The sequence below is a fragment of the Phaethon aethereus genome, assembly GCF_964289735.1.
Source record: "Phaethon aethereus genome assembly, chromosome: 12".
NCBI classification, from domain to species: Eukaryota; Metazoa; Chordata; class Aves; order Phaethontiformes; family Phaethontidae; genus Phaethon; species Phaethon aethereus.
Genome location: NC_138588.1, coordinates 4034534 through 4049545, shown reverse-complemented (window position 1 = coordinate 4049545; position 15012 = coordinate 4034534). Strand labels below are relative to the sequence as shown.

Here is a 15012-nt window from a genome sequence, read left to right as displayed (position 1 = left end):
CCATGAGGTCCCACAAGCTCAGGACCTGACAATCACCTCTGGACCAAACTGAGGAGGACAAAGCTTGTAGGGAGGATCCCAGCAACTGTGGGGTTTATTCACATTCTCTTTTGGACAAAGCAGAGAAGAGCAGCACGTAGTGAATCCCCAGAAGCCACTGGGAAGCAGTAGGTGCTACTGGGAACACTTCTTTTGGTGTCCTCTTTTAGTGTCTTATTTTTACAGTTCTGATACCTTGGTACTCACTCACCTCCTCTTTCCATTTGTGGTCCTATGTAATTACCCAGTATCTCCCCAATTTCTTTTCCTTTAGTCCCTCTTGTCAGGGAGGGAATTTCAGTTCTGCCAAGGAAAGGCAGCACCCTGCCCCTAGACAGAAGGTCAAAAGGTTCAGTGGCAAAGGATGACGCAGATTTCCTGGACTGATTGTGGTTCAATTCAGCTTTTAACTAATGGCTGTCTTATTTTACAGCGTAAGAATTTTGTAATGCATTTTCTACGAACACGATGCTGCAGCACCTACAGTATACGGCTAGGAAATCAGAAGTGGTGATGAATTCTGATGTTTCCTCTAAAAAGAGATATAACTCTAACCAGAAGCAGGATTTCATACTCAGGGAATCAAAAGCAAGATCAGCTTAGCCCAAACCCATGAGAATTTGGAACACACCACCAGCATCTCACATACCCATGGAGATCCAGAGGATTTAAGCCCAGGGTCCTAACCCTGGCAAGGTGTGTCAGCATGACACTGGAAACTGAATCCAAAGCATTAGAGAATGTCTACTATTAACTGTCAGATACACACAAAGCTCCAGGAAAGCTAGCGACCTTAAAAGTTTCCTTTCTATCTCCGTGAGCTCATTCCCTCTAAGACAAGACAAGAGGAAAAAAAAAGTTTATCTCACAAAACCTTAAAGCAAACAATTTAAAAGTTGCCACTCAAAGAAACAAAAGGTCCTATAGCATGAAAGCTAGAGCTTAAGTTTGACAAGTCAAATATCAGAAAGAAAAAGCAAAATCAAGTTCCTAGTTAAAAAAATTACCTTGCTCAACTACATCTGGCAGTTTCAAATGCCCGTAAGCCTATACAAAACCAATTAAATAAAAACAAACCAAAAAAACCCCACAAAACACAAAGTCTGACCAGTTGACTGCGTACCCTGATACACTCTTTTATGGATGCTGTGCTCTGCTAGACAGAAGTAAAAATGATGACACACCATAGAAGCTGAAAAAGAAAGTAGATTCTTTTACAAAAGACACTGTGCATCTCTTCCCCTCTCCAGATATCTTTTCATGCTGTTATGAGCTGGATCCCTGAAGCTAGACTCCACAGATGATACTTCTGATTAAATTGTATGAAAGTATCTGAAGTGATGGTTTCTGCATTTGGAAATGCAAGGATCACCATCCTATCCATGCCTACTTGGCACAGCTCTAGTGAAAAGGTGAGACAAAAGAGCACACCGCACCACTGACTTCAGTTTCAAATTTTTGGGCTTTTGCTAAAAACATTGTGAATACCTTCCTGAGCAGAGGTCACACTGCATGGTTAAAGCAGAAGTTTACTCTGACCCATCATGAAGTTTATCTTCTCACAAATTGAATGTTACGGCATATGCCCTAACAATTTTTATATTTGTGATGTGGTTTCTTCTGCCTGAAGTAGCAGAAGGATTCATTAACGCATGTTATTTTTTGCTAGCTCCAGCTGCCTGAATACTTGAAGTACAAAATACAGACATGTCTGGCAGAACAACAGTTAAAAATATAATTGCATGCTCATGGCTGTTCTCTTGAGCCATTTCAAGCTCACCTGCTACAACCTTGCAGTGTTCATCAGGAATGCGCGACTTCATGGGATGGCTTGATTTTGTGGATCGTCTACGCCTGATGAAGTGTTCTTTTCCACTAAATGAGGTCTCTGATGTATTCACTGGTTGTATTAGCATGTGCTCTGATCCAATTTGGATATAGCCAACCTGTCCACAAAAGAGAACAAAAAAACCCCATCAGACAGTTTGGTATCCTAACTTTGTCTATCAACCCAGTCTGAACTTAGACCATTTCACTGCAATCGTTATTTACAGTGTGAGGAAATGAAAAGTGATTATGATCATGTTCAGGCTACATAATACAGACTAAAGAACTTCATCTGCTTCTCATTTATTTTTTATATCACTGAGCACTATTTAAAAACATCATTGTGCAAGGAACTGTACATGTACCAAAAAAAAGGGGGGCGGTTCTTGTCAATGCCTTCCCTTTCCTTTCTTCCTCTCCCTCCAGCTAGAGGCACCACTCTAGCTGGAAGCATAGATATGTGTGCCTTATGAGGTGCTCAGCTCACATGAGGACAAATAAATCCTATTAACACAAATCTTTTCATGATCACCTTTCTAACTGCCAGCTAGAACTGCATTGTTATTAAATGCCATTTACTATGTCAGTAGAGCAAAGAGGTGAGATTGCTTGCAAACAGGAGACTGCCTGTATGTCACTCTTGCAGACAACACTAAATGAATTGAAATGTCTTAAGTATGACTTGCAGAGCCACCCACATTTTTTGTATGGAGACCAAATACCTCTTCTTGGCTACAATAGGGGCCACATAGTAAGCACTGCCGTCCCTGCAAGCCACGGGTTGGGTTTCAGAGGTCAAGCCAGGAATGGACTGTTGCATCTCCCCAGTTATGAGCTTTTCCACCATCTCTGGAATAAGTAACACAAGGATGGCAAAGACATCTAAATAACTACTAAATAACAATAGACTCCATAGGCTACAGGTCAGAGCACTAAAACCCTTACACCAAGGTTGGCAAGATCATCTTCGGAAGGCATCTTCTGCCCCAGGACAGCCCTCCTCTGCTTGCAACTCACAGTTTTTAAGGTTCTTTTATGTCTTTTTTCACTCCTTTTCTGGCATGAAAGATATCACCTTAAAACTTTAACAAAGCTTCCAGGTTTAGTAATCAGCACTGAGGTTATAACACATTGGAGAAAGTGAATATGTACAATGGAGTTTTTTACTTAGTTTTCATTGTACTAATCCAATGATTTTTTGTATTGCAACTGAAAGTCTCAAAATACAGCTCTTTGCCATGTAACTCCTTGGGAGAACTCTATAGATCTGATCCAACTTCTCCTGCTAGTAACAGAAGGCCTCATCTGGCCTGCCAGGAGGCATCAGATTGTGCCTATGGTACATCTTATAGGTAAAGGAGCTTACAAAGGGGTCCGGCGAGGTTGCATGCCTGTAACACCCATCCTACACATATAAAGAGACCAGACTTTTTTTTTTTTGTACCCCCCCCCACCCCACACTCTGTGCCAGCCAGGCAACCATCCAAATAAGTGCTCTGCACGTACATGCAAATACTATATACTCAACAGCTGACTGTACTAATATGATTTATAATATACATTACATACATACTGTATATTGTACATTTCCACACCTCCCTGCCAAATTCAGTCCTCACATACACCCAGGAAATCCCTTTGGCCTAGTATTTCTAGCAAGAGGAATTTCTGCTAACAGAAATGAGAGCACTCTTCTTTTGACAGCCGTACTAACGGAACGGCATTCAGGAGAAACCAGGATCTCTCAGAAAGAATCACTGCTTTCAAAAGTGCAATTGGGGTGGGGGGGGAGGAATCAGTATCTCTATTTGCCATAGCTGCAAAGCATGGTGGTAACAATTAGTCCCCTGTCTCAAAAGAGACAAGAGACATCTCTTTTGAGGTCTTAGGGCAAGGTCACTGATTAAGTATAAAATGCCTTGACACCTCCCAGAAGGGCTTCCATTTACACAGAAAAACTGACATTATTTCTTGGTCCTACAGAATGCACACTGGTTTACAAGACCCACTCTGCCCTGGAGTTTTCAAAGAGGCTGCCTCTTCATTTAAATTACAAGTTGGGCTTTGTCAGAATTGTTTCAGAGACAGCAAAAGTTCCAGTGACTTATTCTTCCAGCGTCCTTTACGATGCTCTCCACTATTTCTCCTCCTTGTTCCAATCTTCCAGCTGGGAGGTAGCCCCAGCACCCTTTTTTAATATAGGTTTTAATTATTTAGAAGAAGGGTTGTAAATCTGGTGCCATGGTACTAAAAGCCACACCAGAGCTCCTGAAATACTGCCAACCATTTTTGTTGGTGCCAAAAATATGTATGAAGAAGTCAGTTTCATCACCACCCGACATTATCCCAACTTTCTGGCATCAAGTGTGAAAATAATTTAAACCACTGGAAAGGACTTATGTTTCACATTTGCTTTGGAATTGTGAAACCTATGGAGGGAAAGAGCCATGCGTCTTCACCCTGGAATAGGTTAAGAAGCAATCTCAAGTTTAATCTGACAAGCCAAGTAGAGTTTCAAGCAGGAAGGATTTGCAGGATCGGGCCTGTAAAGTGCTCCTAGAGAGTTAAAATTTTCCCCAAACTTGCCAGTTGTGGTCTAAAGAGTCCTCAAACCTGCTGGTCCACATGAGATCTTTTGGACCTGGTAACCTGAATACTCTGGTCATTATTTTGCTTCTTCCGTAAGAAATGCATTCCTCATGTTGCCTCCTTCAAATTCTCCAACTACCAGACATTATACTGTGTTAATCTCGGCATGATATATCAGACATCAGCACTAGACAAATACTCTATGCTTTTCTTCCCTAGTCCATATGATGTTCAGGGACTGCAGAAAGTTGGATTTTGAAGATAAAGAAGTAAAACGGAAGACTGTGTAACTGTCAGAGCTATTTTTCCCACATCGCTGGAAATCATTCCAATTAAATAAAATGCTTTGGATCTGCCAATTCATGTCTGCCTGGGGAGATGCATATCAAAAGCTGGGATACTCCCTCTCGTCCTTCTTTCACTGTGAGAGCCCGCACGAACAGGACATGCCACTGTACCAGACCCCAGTATTGCTTGGTGTCCAGCAAAGCAGCTGCAGCCCAGCCCCACCATCCCAGAGCACCTAAGACACCGGAGTCATCAGGAGCCCAAAAATTCAGAGAGGTGTAGAAGTTCATCATTGAACTTCATTCATTCATTATTAATCTAACCTGGATTTTACAGTTACTACAGTTAGTATGACAAGACCATATAGCTGACAGAATCACACAGCTCAGCTAACAGGAAAGGTTGGAATGATTTCAGCCTCAAAAAGGGAGGCAACTCGACTGACGAGTTGATTAAAATAAACAATAATCCACATTTCCCACTACAGCCCCACTCACCACTGTGCTTAGCAGTGGCTCTATCTTTCATACTAAGGATATTTCATCTCCTTGATTTGGAAGTCATCTCAACATTGCTCACTAGCAAAAAAGGCCCTGTTCTCTAAACCACCAAACTATTCTCACATACTCTTATCCAGAGTTTTATACATACATTGGTCACTCGAGCAATCTGCTTGCTTTCTAAGCTGCTTGTGTACTACTAGAAGTTCACTCTTCTTCTACACGTTCCTTGCCACTGGACCTTTTCTCAGGCTAAATGACAGCAGGGAAAGGAGGAAGGTGCTCACCCCGTTATCACTGGACTTACAATGGTAACAACAGTTAGTGCTGGCACTCAAATAGCGTTTGTAATCACATCGTCCTGCTTCACTGGCTTCAGTATTCTGTCTCTGTCCCTTGGTAGTACTGGTGGAGCTACAACAGCTCGAGGGCTAACTTGGGACAGGAATCCAAATCTTCAACATTCTCTGCATGTGGTTCTGGACCTTCCCACACATTAATACTCTCCAACAGTTACACTGTTTTTCCAGCCCTTTTTATTTTCACAACATCTTTGAACGAGATCTGTGAAATGCTGAATCTTTAACAGATTTTTCTTTTGCTCCTAAGTGTTCATTAGTTACATACATAAGAACACACTGAAAAGAGAGCAGTTTTAAACATCTGACAAATTCCATCCCCTTCTCAATTTCTCAACAGTTACACTGTAAATCTTAGTTTAACCATTCCTCAAAGTTAAAAGGGAGTTAATATTTAAAATGAAGAACAAAAACCAACACAAATACAGTTTAATAAACTTCACAGGCTTTTAGTCCTGTCCTTACTAACCATGCTTCAGCTTTAAGTTAGTTATTATTTATGAGAGCAATTCAAGCAAATTTAAACCAAGAGCTTTAAACTAAGTCTTGCTCCAGTGTCATTTCAGGTTTACACTCAGTTATGAGAGCAAATCATACCCAAGAATATCTGACTGCACCTCTGTCCCAGGCAGCTCCAGAGTCTGCTAAGCAAGGAAACCACAACGTGCTCTCTCTTTTGTCCACTGTGGAAGGGGAAAGAAAATCCCAGCACAAAGAAACCCAGCATGGTAATTTTAAGAGGTTTAACTTTTCAGCTCATGGACTGGCTATGGATGAATGCCAGACAGCCCCTCTCCCAGACAAGAGAATTCAGCAGAGCTGAAGGTTTCCTCAGGGGAAATTGTATCATCTTATAATCCTAGCATGCCTGCACTGCCCTGCTTCCCATAACATGAGAGGCTCTTGCAGTCACCTGAAGGGCAGCACTGCCCTGTTGCACACAGAAAACACTCACTACCACTGGACAGGGATTGAGTTTACCAAGCTTCAGACATCTGCTCTAAACCAGGCACCATCCCTCTCTACAGTCAGTGAAGAAAGGCAAACACCTGTAAAGGGAAAATTCACCAATCTAAAGTACCTAAGAAACAGGACGAACAATCGGGGAAGTGCTCTTTGGAAGCGCCCATCTTTCTCACTCTCTCTCCCCTTTATAACCAGTCAGGCTTAAAAACAACAAACTGTGGCCCCTCCTGTGTTCTTCCTCTTGTTCACAAGGATAGAGATGATTTACCATTTCACTAGGAGTCCCTTGAGTTATTGCTCGTTCCCTGGAGTCTGCAGGCCAGCCTGCTCAGTTCTCTGCCCTGACTGGCTTCCCATATTGGATCCAAAACCATACTGAGACATCCAGTTCCCGCACAGGCATTTACACCCACCTGGAAATTGGAGGGAGTTCAGAGACCCTAGAAGAAGCTATGCATCCAAACAGTGTTTGTATCTGGTCCCACAACATCATTGGTGAACAGCAAAGTGGGCAATAGCAGGGGCAGAATTTCCCAGGTACTGCAGCTAACTGGAAAATACATTTATGGCATTTAACTTTGTTTAGTACCCAAATGCACCATCATGACTGTATAATAATCACCATTTTCCCTTATCATCACCACCAAACTTACAGCATCTCTGCCCAACCTTCCTGAAAAAAGGAAACACCTGGCTGACACAAAGTCCAAAGGGATGCTCTACCACCTCTCCTTGCCCATACTTGCCAAAGCTTGTCTACATCTACACCCTCACAAAGTATGTGGATGGTACCAAACTGGGAGGTGTGAGGACACACCAGAACAAAGAGCCACCATTCAGAAATATTTCAACAAGCTGGAAGATCTATCCACCAGGAGTTGCATGAGGTTTAACAAAGGTAAATACACATGAACCTTGGAAGAAAAGCAGCCCTTTTTTTCCATGTGTTGATTGTATGAGGCAATACTGCAAAGTGTTTAAGGTTTCCCAACTTCCAGCATGTATTTCTTACGGTGTAGCTTCAATTAGTCTATTCCATACTATAACAAGAACATCACTGTTCTCATTCCATGAGCCCTTGTAATGCACATAATCCACTTCCACTGATCCAGTCTCCACAAGGAATCTCACTGAATTCAAAGGAGATGAAAATGCGGTGTGAAAAATTTAAAGGAACAACCCTGAATGGGAGGGAGCCACAACCTCTTCCCTTATCTCAATTTAGAAAGTCAATCCACTTCAACTAGAGACAGCCCAAAGAGCCATCCTGAACCCAAAGTCAGAGATTCCAGATTTCAAAATTAAAAAAGAGAAGTTACTTAGAGCTAAACCTCTGCCTCTAAATACATCCCAGTGATTTTCAGCTTTCAGATAAGGTTCCTGAACGGACAAGCGTTTTCAAGTTCATTTCTTAGTCAAAACCTAATGCCCATTTTAACATGAGCCTGTGATCCTCTTAAAACTGTAACTGTCTCATAAGTTTAGGTAAAAGAAATATGAAAAGCCTACACTGGTTGTAAGGTACTAACACTGCAGTCCAACAGACTGCATAGCAGTCCAGCACTTCAGCATGTGAAAGTGACTCTAGCATGAAAAAAAAAGTAAAAAATTAATACATCAAACAAAGTCTTTGGGATTCCCACATTTTGCAGACAGCTTGAGGCAGCACTCTGCAACGTACAATTGGGGAAGAAGTCTCCCCAAAGGGCACAGGACCCCGCATATCTCTCTTATCTTGGGTCTGCAGGACTGATAAGCCCTGCTAGCACTCAGGAAAAGCATTGTTGCAATCATAGCACAAATACATGGTACTGAAAGGGCCTCCTCTACCATGCTCTTCAGACTTCAAGTGAAAAAGCTTTACAGAAGGTAAAACTGCTCTGCCAAACTTTGCTAGAGAGGGTAAGCAGCACACAGACAGCAGCAGTCAAAACGTAGCTGTGAAATTGCACCTGAAAGCAATGAATGAGTAGTTCCGAGATCTGTTGAGAAACCTGGAGTTTTCTTGCTAGAAGGAGACCTAACATGTCATCTAGGAACTGGTCTCAGCCTTGGAAGCAGAGACCTTGGTCCACTACACAACGCAACTCAAGGTAACACACGCTGTGGCCTTACGAAGCTGGAACTTTCCAAAAGAGAAGCAATTGCCTGTACTGCCTACTGTCTTCTAGTGTTGGTCAGACAGGTTGCAGAAGTTTGCTCCTGCCTGTGTCTCCCCAACACAAGCAAAGGACAGTTCAGTCCTGTGGTGTGGTCAGAATCCAAATGTTTACATAACTGCATTCCCCAGACAGGATACAGTCCTGCCAAGTTGAAGGCAGCAGCACTTTTCAGGAACATAGTACCTCTTGTCTACGCTGCAATTCCCAGGTTGTCAAAGAGGGACAGGACGGCATCCTCACATGTGGTATTTCAACTGTGCAGATGAGACCTTAGATACATCGCTCCTAAGTGTGCTATGGCCTGACGTAACTACAAGAGTGTAGCCACCCTTCTTGGTGCAATTGCAAGTTGCAGCAGGAACTACAACAGACCACATACTGGTTAACAGCAGTATCTGCAAGCAGAGTTTAAAAAACAAAACGCAACCTTTAGATGCCACACTGGGAATTTGATATTATTACCAGGAAGCAATTGCTCAGCCTGTTTGTAGCTCAGTTTTCATGCCACTGTGTCAGGGTTTTTGCTTTTATTAAAACTCTACTTGCCCTGATCATTTTATATCACTTTTTGTGTGATTTATGGCATGGTTGAGGAATATGATTACAACAAAGTCTGAGCCAGCTAGAGATCAGGATACAGTATTATTACCTACTCCTTAGCAACCAGCTTTTCTGAATAAGATGTCCTGATCACCCAGTTCGAATCCAACCAGCACTCCCACACTAGAGTTTTCAGGCAATCTCCCACTGCAGTGCTAGCACTGCTCAGGAGACAAGTGCCAGGATAAACAGGCTGCAAGTTTCCACTAACAAGGTCTTTCTTCTAGCCCAACGAGCAGGTCTTGTCCATACCTCCACCTGTGAGGCTGTGCTGCCGATGAGGGCAAAGCCTTATTATTTCTGCTACAAAGAGGGCTTAAGGAAGCAATTGGAAAATTCAAAACCAGCTGTAGTGATGGTCTTGGTATTTTAAAGTGCCGGACTAGGAGGCAAAAAGTTTGGTCTCTAGAGTCACCCAATCTTGATTCCACTCATGGCAGATTCAAGACTTCCTAGATAATTTGAGGCAAACTCTTAATTTCTCTGATCCCAGAAAACATCTTACCACTAAATTGCATAGCTTTCACTGCAGGTATGCTGATTTAGTATGGGCCCTGCAAAAGATTGCGTAAACACTGAAAGCAGGCTAAAATCTGGTATCTGTCATGTTTAAGAACAGATGTAAGAAGCCAAAAGGTCCACTTAAACTAGAATAAGAAGGTCTATCTACATGGTGATGTGGATCAATTTAATGAAACCATTTCAAAATTTAATGATGTTCATCTTAAGTTTAGGTTCACTCTAAAGACACTTCAGTTTTCTGTTTTCTAGTTTTGAGTTCACAAGGGTGTTATAAACCTTAACTCACTTATATAGATCATGCAACTGCTTTGACCCTTTTCCCATTCCTGGTGATTATCTGAATGAAGAGTAAACAGGTTCTTCTAATAGGAAAGGAGCACCCCAACATGCAGAAACACATGTCTCTCAACACATCTGCCCAGACCACTCTCAGCACTCCCACGACCAGACCCACAGGCAAAGGCAAGCACAGAGCTTTACCAAAACTGCCACTTACTTACACGTGGCAGTAGGGCCTTTGGTCCCCAAGAGCTGCCACAAACAAGCAGCTTTGGCACCGATCACTTTTTGATCCCAGGTTCATCTAGCTCAGTTAGGTCAATGCTTCGAATTCATATGATACAAACAGATATTGCAATATTGTGGCTCGTATTTGCAGAGTAATGAACAAAGACTAACAAGTCTTGTTTCTTTTCCAACTTTTCTACTGGGAATATCGCCAATCTTTTTCACTCCCCCTCCTCCATTCCCTGATCTCAGGCAGTTAATACTGTGCCTACAACTACATTCCTCTTTTCAAAAAGGTTTTCAAAAAGGTTCCTTCTCTGCCTGTTCGTGCTTTTCAGCTCTGCTGGAGTAGGTCGCTTTGGAAGCCCAGCACTTCATGAACGGGATTAACAAAACGTGCCTAGTGACAAAAGGGTGTTGCTGTTAGTAATTTAAAGCTTGAACTACAGATATCAGTTTTAAACTTTGAGAAAGCCCTCGGTGGCATACAGCTCAATTTACCGCCACTCAAATGCTCAGCATCTGAGACACCTTTTTTTTTTTTTTTTTTAAACCTGAGGCACAGCGCCCTCAAATGGCTCAAGCCCCAAGTGCAGAGCACATGAAGTGCTTCCTACTGCGAAGTTTAAGGCAAAATCTCCATCAACAGGTCTGTACTGAGAAGTTAAGCACACATCCCAGGACTATGTACTGGTGGGAGTCTATGCTTAACGCCCCTGTGACTTTCTGAACTATTTTCAAGTTATCAACGATAATTACAAACTAGCCATCATCTTAAACATCTAGGTCTTCACCACTGAGAAGCACAATTGCTGTCCCACACAAGAGCATCTCTAAAAAGAGGTGATCAGGATGCTCAGAGGAGATCCCAGGCCCTGTGGAGCCACCTGAAAATGCTATCACCTCATTTTCTCAGGTAAAGAAATCCTGGCACCTGCAGTGGGAAAAGCATCCCCGAGCAGGATGGTTCCTCCGATCATGCCGGAGGTATCTCCACACCACAGCTCCCACAAAATGCCCCCACACACGACAGCCGATCGCGCGAGCTGGGTGGAGAGGGCCAGCTGAAGACCTGAGCAGGCCGCTGTCCCAAGCTGTATCGCTGAGGCCACGCAGAGCTGCCGGAGGAGGGAGCCGGGCAGGCAGGTGATCAAGTGCCCACAGTGGGACCCAGCCACCAGCCAAATGGCATGAGTATAGCGACAAGAGGAGAGTCCATCAGCCAGGACGCTCCTCTACAGCACCCTCGGGCCCCGTCACCCATCCACAGCCGACATGCTGCGGCTGAGGCCCTCGGCCCCTCAGGCATGGCTGAGGCTGGAGCAGCTCCCACAGCGCAGAGCCAGAGTGGACACAAAACCCACGCGGGGGTGAGTGGGGACGCTCGCCAGGGCCCGGGAGGGGAGCGGCCGGGCAGGGCGGCGGGCGGGAGGCGCACCGCGCTGAGGCGAGGCGCGAGCACTGCCCGCCGGCCGCTTCCCGCCTCCGCGGGGCAGCGCGCCTGGGGGCAGCGCGCCTGAGGGCAGCTCCCGGCGCCAGGGCTGACGGGAGAGTCTCTACGGGGGGCACCGGAGACGGTCGCCAGCGCCCGGCGAGGCGAGGGGACGGGCAAGGACGGCGGGGCAGCAGGCGGCGCACCGCGCTGAGGTGAGGCACGGGCACGGCCCAGCGGGCGCTTCCCGCCTCTGCCGGGCTGGGAGCGGGGCGCGGGGCCGCGGCTGACAGGAGAAGTCTCGCGGGGGCAGCGGAGGGGCTGGCCGCAGCCCGGGGGCACGGTCGGGGAGGCGGGTCGGGGTGGCAGTACCAGCCCGGCGCAGGTGCTGAGGGAGGCGAAGGAGTCGCTGCGGTTCAGCACGTGTCCCGTGTAGAAGCAGAGCCGCTCCTCCGGGGGCCGCCGCGGGCTGGCCGCCCGCCGCGCCTCCCCGCGCCGCTGCTCCACCACGAAGCCCCGGGCGAGGAAGCGTAGGTCGCGGCGGAGGTGCAGGTAGAGCTCGGCGCCGGCGGCGGGCAGGCGGAGCAGCAGGACCTCCGCCGCCCGCTGCCGCGGCAGCGCCCGACGGCGCCGGGGGCCGCCGCGATCCCCTCGCACGGCGGGCGGCAGCAGGTGGATCTTCTCCAGCGCCACTCGCTCCGGGATCACCACTTCCAGCTCCGCTCCGCCAGCTGCAGGCGAGAAGGAGAGAGGCTCAGGCGCTCGCACCCCCGCGGGCCGGTCCCGCGGCCCGACGGGGCGGCCGGGGGTTCTGCGTGCCCCGCCAGCCCCCCCCACCCCCCTTCCCTGCGGGGACGCCCCGTCCTGCCGGGGCGAGGACAGCCCGGCGCTCGGATTTCAGCGCAGATACTCATGCACTGGAAATTGTGAACAGGCTGCAGAGACAATGGAGCCAGATGAGGAAAGGGGTTTATTTCTCTCTCTCTATATACACACACATATATTAGAGACAAAAATGTGCCGGGAAGAGAGGAATAAAGCAAATGCTAAAGCTACTCATATCATATAAAAAATATATAGCTCAGACACAAGCATCGCATTTCACCAACCCCAATAAAAATCTGTAGGGAGAAGGGGAAAAGCAGAGCAAGTCGAAGCCGCAGCCAAGGACAGTCAGCAGCTTTCCACATGAAACGTTACAGCAGCAGCAGCGAGAGGACAGGAAAAGAAAATACAAAAGCCTGGAGCAATTCATCCTGCAGACTGGGACCGCGGCCACGCAGGGGATCCGGTGCATGCCCTGCGGTCTGCGCCCGCATGCTGCCGCCCGGGGCCGGCACCCACCGCCTGCCCCGCAGGACCCGCGGCCGGGGCTGTCAGCGCCGCCGGGGAAGGGGATGCTGGGCGCGGCAGAGGGAGCCAGGGGAGAGAAGCGCTACCTGTGCCGGCGTCCAGTCCCCAAAGCAGCAGGCAGGGAAAGACGAGAGGCAGGAGGCAGCCGTCAAACATTTTATGGCAGCGGCGGGGCCCAGCGCGGAGCGGAGGCGGCGGCGGCGGCGGGAGCGCGGCCCGCAGTGAGCCCTCCCCGCCCTCGGAAAAAGTAATCGGCGCCGCCGACAGCCCCGGCGTGGTGGGCGCCCGGCCACGCCCCTCCCCGAGGCCCCGCGCGCTCATTGGCGCAGGTCCGCACCGGGTCACTCCCCTCCCTCTCCCATTGGCTGCGAGATGAACGCGGTGGGCGGTGGGCTGGGCTGCGAGGGGAGGGGTGCACGTGGGTGGGGGGCGGCCGGCAGGGGGCGCCCTCTTCTGCCCCGCCAGAGCCGGCCCCCCCCCCCCCGCCCGTGCCCCATCTGGCGCTGCAGCCGGTTCCCCCAGACCTGCGGCTGTTTGGTGCCCGTGACGCCGTTTGAAACACCCCAGCCAGAGCCATGGGAGGGCTGACAAAAAGCAGCCCACGGGTGTGGTCTCCTCCGTCGTGTTTTCTGCGTATCCTTTTCTTCCTTACTAAAAGAATTCAGACACTGCTACAGAAGCTCTCTTGAAAAATTCACCCATTCCTTCACTGTCTGCAGCCTTTTCCATCACCATCTGAAATATTGATCCCAGGACTCTGAAGACCGGGAAAAAATGAGGTTGGCGATATCTGAGTGCACAAAGACTTTAGGCAATGATCTTACATACTCCTGGAAGCACTCATCACATGGATGAAAGCAAGAAACAAGTGCATAAAGCTCAGGAGATGTAAAAATCAATGTTTACAGTGGTGGACAAGAAGGGGACACTAATTTAAAGCAGGGAGGACGAGTTGTTCATGCTAGTTAAAAGGACTGTTTGGGAGGGGAGGAAGAAGAGGAGGAAGCTACCCGCCAGCTCCCTTTGCCCTCACATCCTCACCCAGGTGCAACCAATTTCCATTTTCACTGAGATCCCACAGCCACAAGAGCTCCTTCCTACCTGATGGCTGGGCCATGTCCTGCGTGTCCTCAGCTGCACAGGGGTCAGGAGAAGTCAGCTTGGTCCAGGGGCTGTGGAAAGCAGTAGGGTGATTTCCAAGAGCAGAAAGATTTCCACTGCATTCAGTGGGCTTTGGATCGGGTCCTGTGTTCCTGGCATGGCTGAGTTGTGGAAAGCAGTAAAGACCCAACGTGTTAGCAGCTTTAAACTGCTGTGGCCCAGCAGAGCAGTGTCCTAAAGTTTAAACTTCTGCAAAAATCTGCAACTTAGTTACTGAAATTGTAGAAGAATTCAAAGGAAGACCCATAAAAGAGTGTGAATGACTCTGGCAGATCTTAGTGCAGCACTTACACAAGGGTTGTCCAGAGTTGTACTGACAGCAGTAATGGCTCTGAGTCGTGAGCAGAGGGAATTAGAGTTGGATGCGCATCCCTGCAAGGACAGGCAACTGGGGCAGTGCTAAGAAAAGGGCTGTCTGAATCTAGGAAAAGGACTGGTAAGAGAGATGAGTGGGTTAACACCATTTTCTCTCTTTCAGGCATTGGACAGGCAACAAGAACCATGTTTCTTTGAGATCTGCTCCTGTGACAAGTGGAGAGGCCGTTTGAGAGCCGGAATCCTAGAGTTGCTTCCAGCCCTTCATCCCGCTGGCTGTGCTCTTCCCGGGTGTCGAGGGACACCCCGTGGCACGCAGCGGGCTGGCGTAGCACCTCGGCAAGACCTACCCTGCGCAGGACCTCTGCAGCCCCATACGGGCATGAATGCAC

At 47.5% G+C, this 15012-nt stretch overlaps 1 protein-coding gene across 1 annotated transcript in view; it reads right to left on the bottom strand.

Annotated features, from left to right (window-relative positions):
- ADAMTS17 (ADAM metallopeptidase with thrombospondin type 1 motif 17) overlaps positions 1–13517 on the bottom strand; it is a gene marked incomplete at its 3' end in the record, with an annotated part of 194530 nt that extends 181013 nt beyond the window's left edge. The window contains exons 1-3 of the mRNA XM_082005379.1: positions 13231–13517; positions 12164–12522; positions 1820–1985 (exon numbers count right to left, since the gene is read on the bottom strand). Coding sequence (XP_081861505.1) covers positions 1820–1985; positions 12164–12522; positions 13231–13465 — 760 coding nt within the window. The 5' untranslated portion in view covers positions 13466–13517. The remainder of the gene's footprint in view (positions 1–1819; positions 1986–12163; positions 12523–13230) is intronic.
- Positions 13518–15012: the final 1495 nt, after the last annotated feature.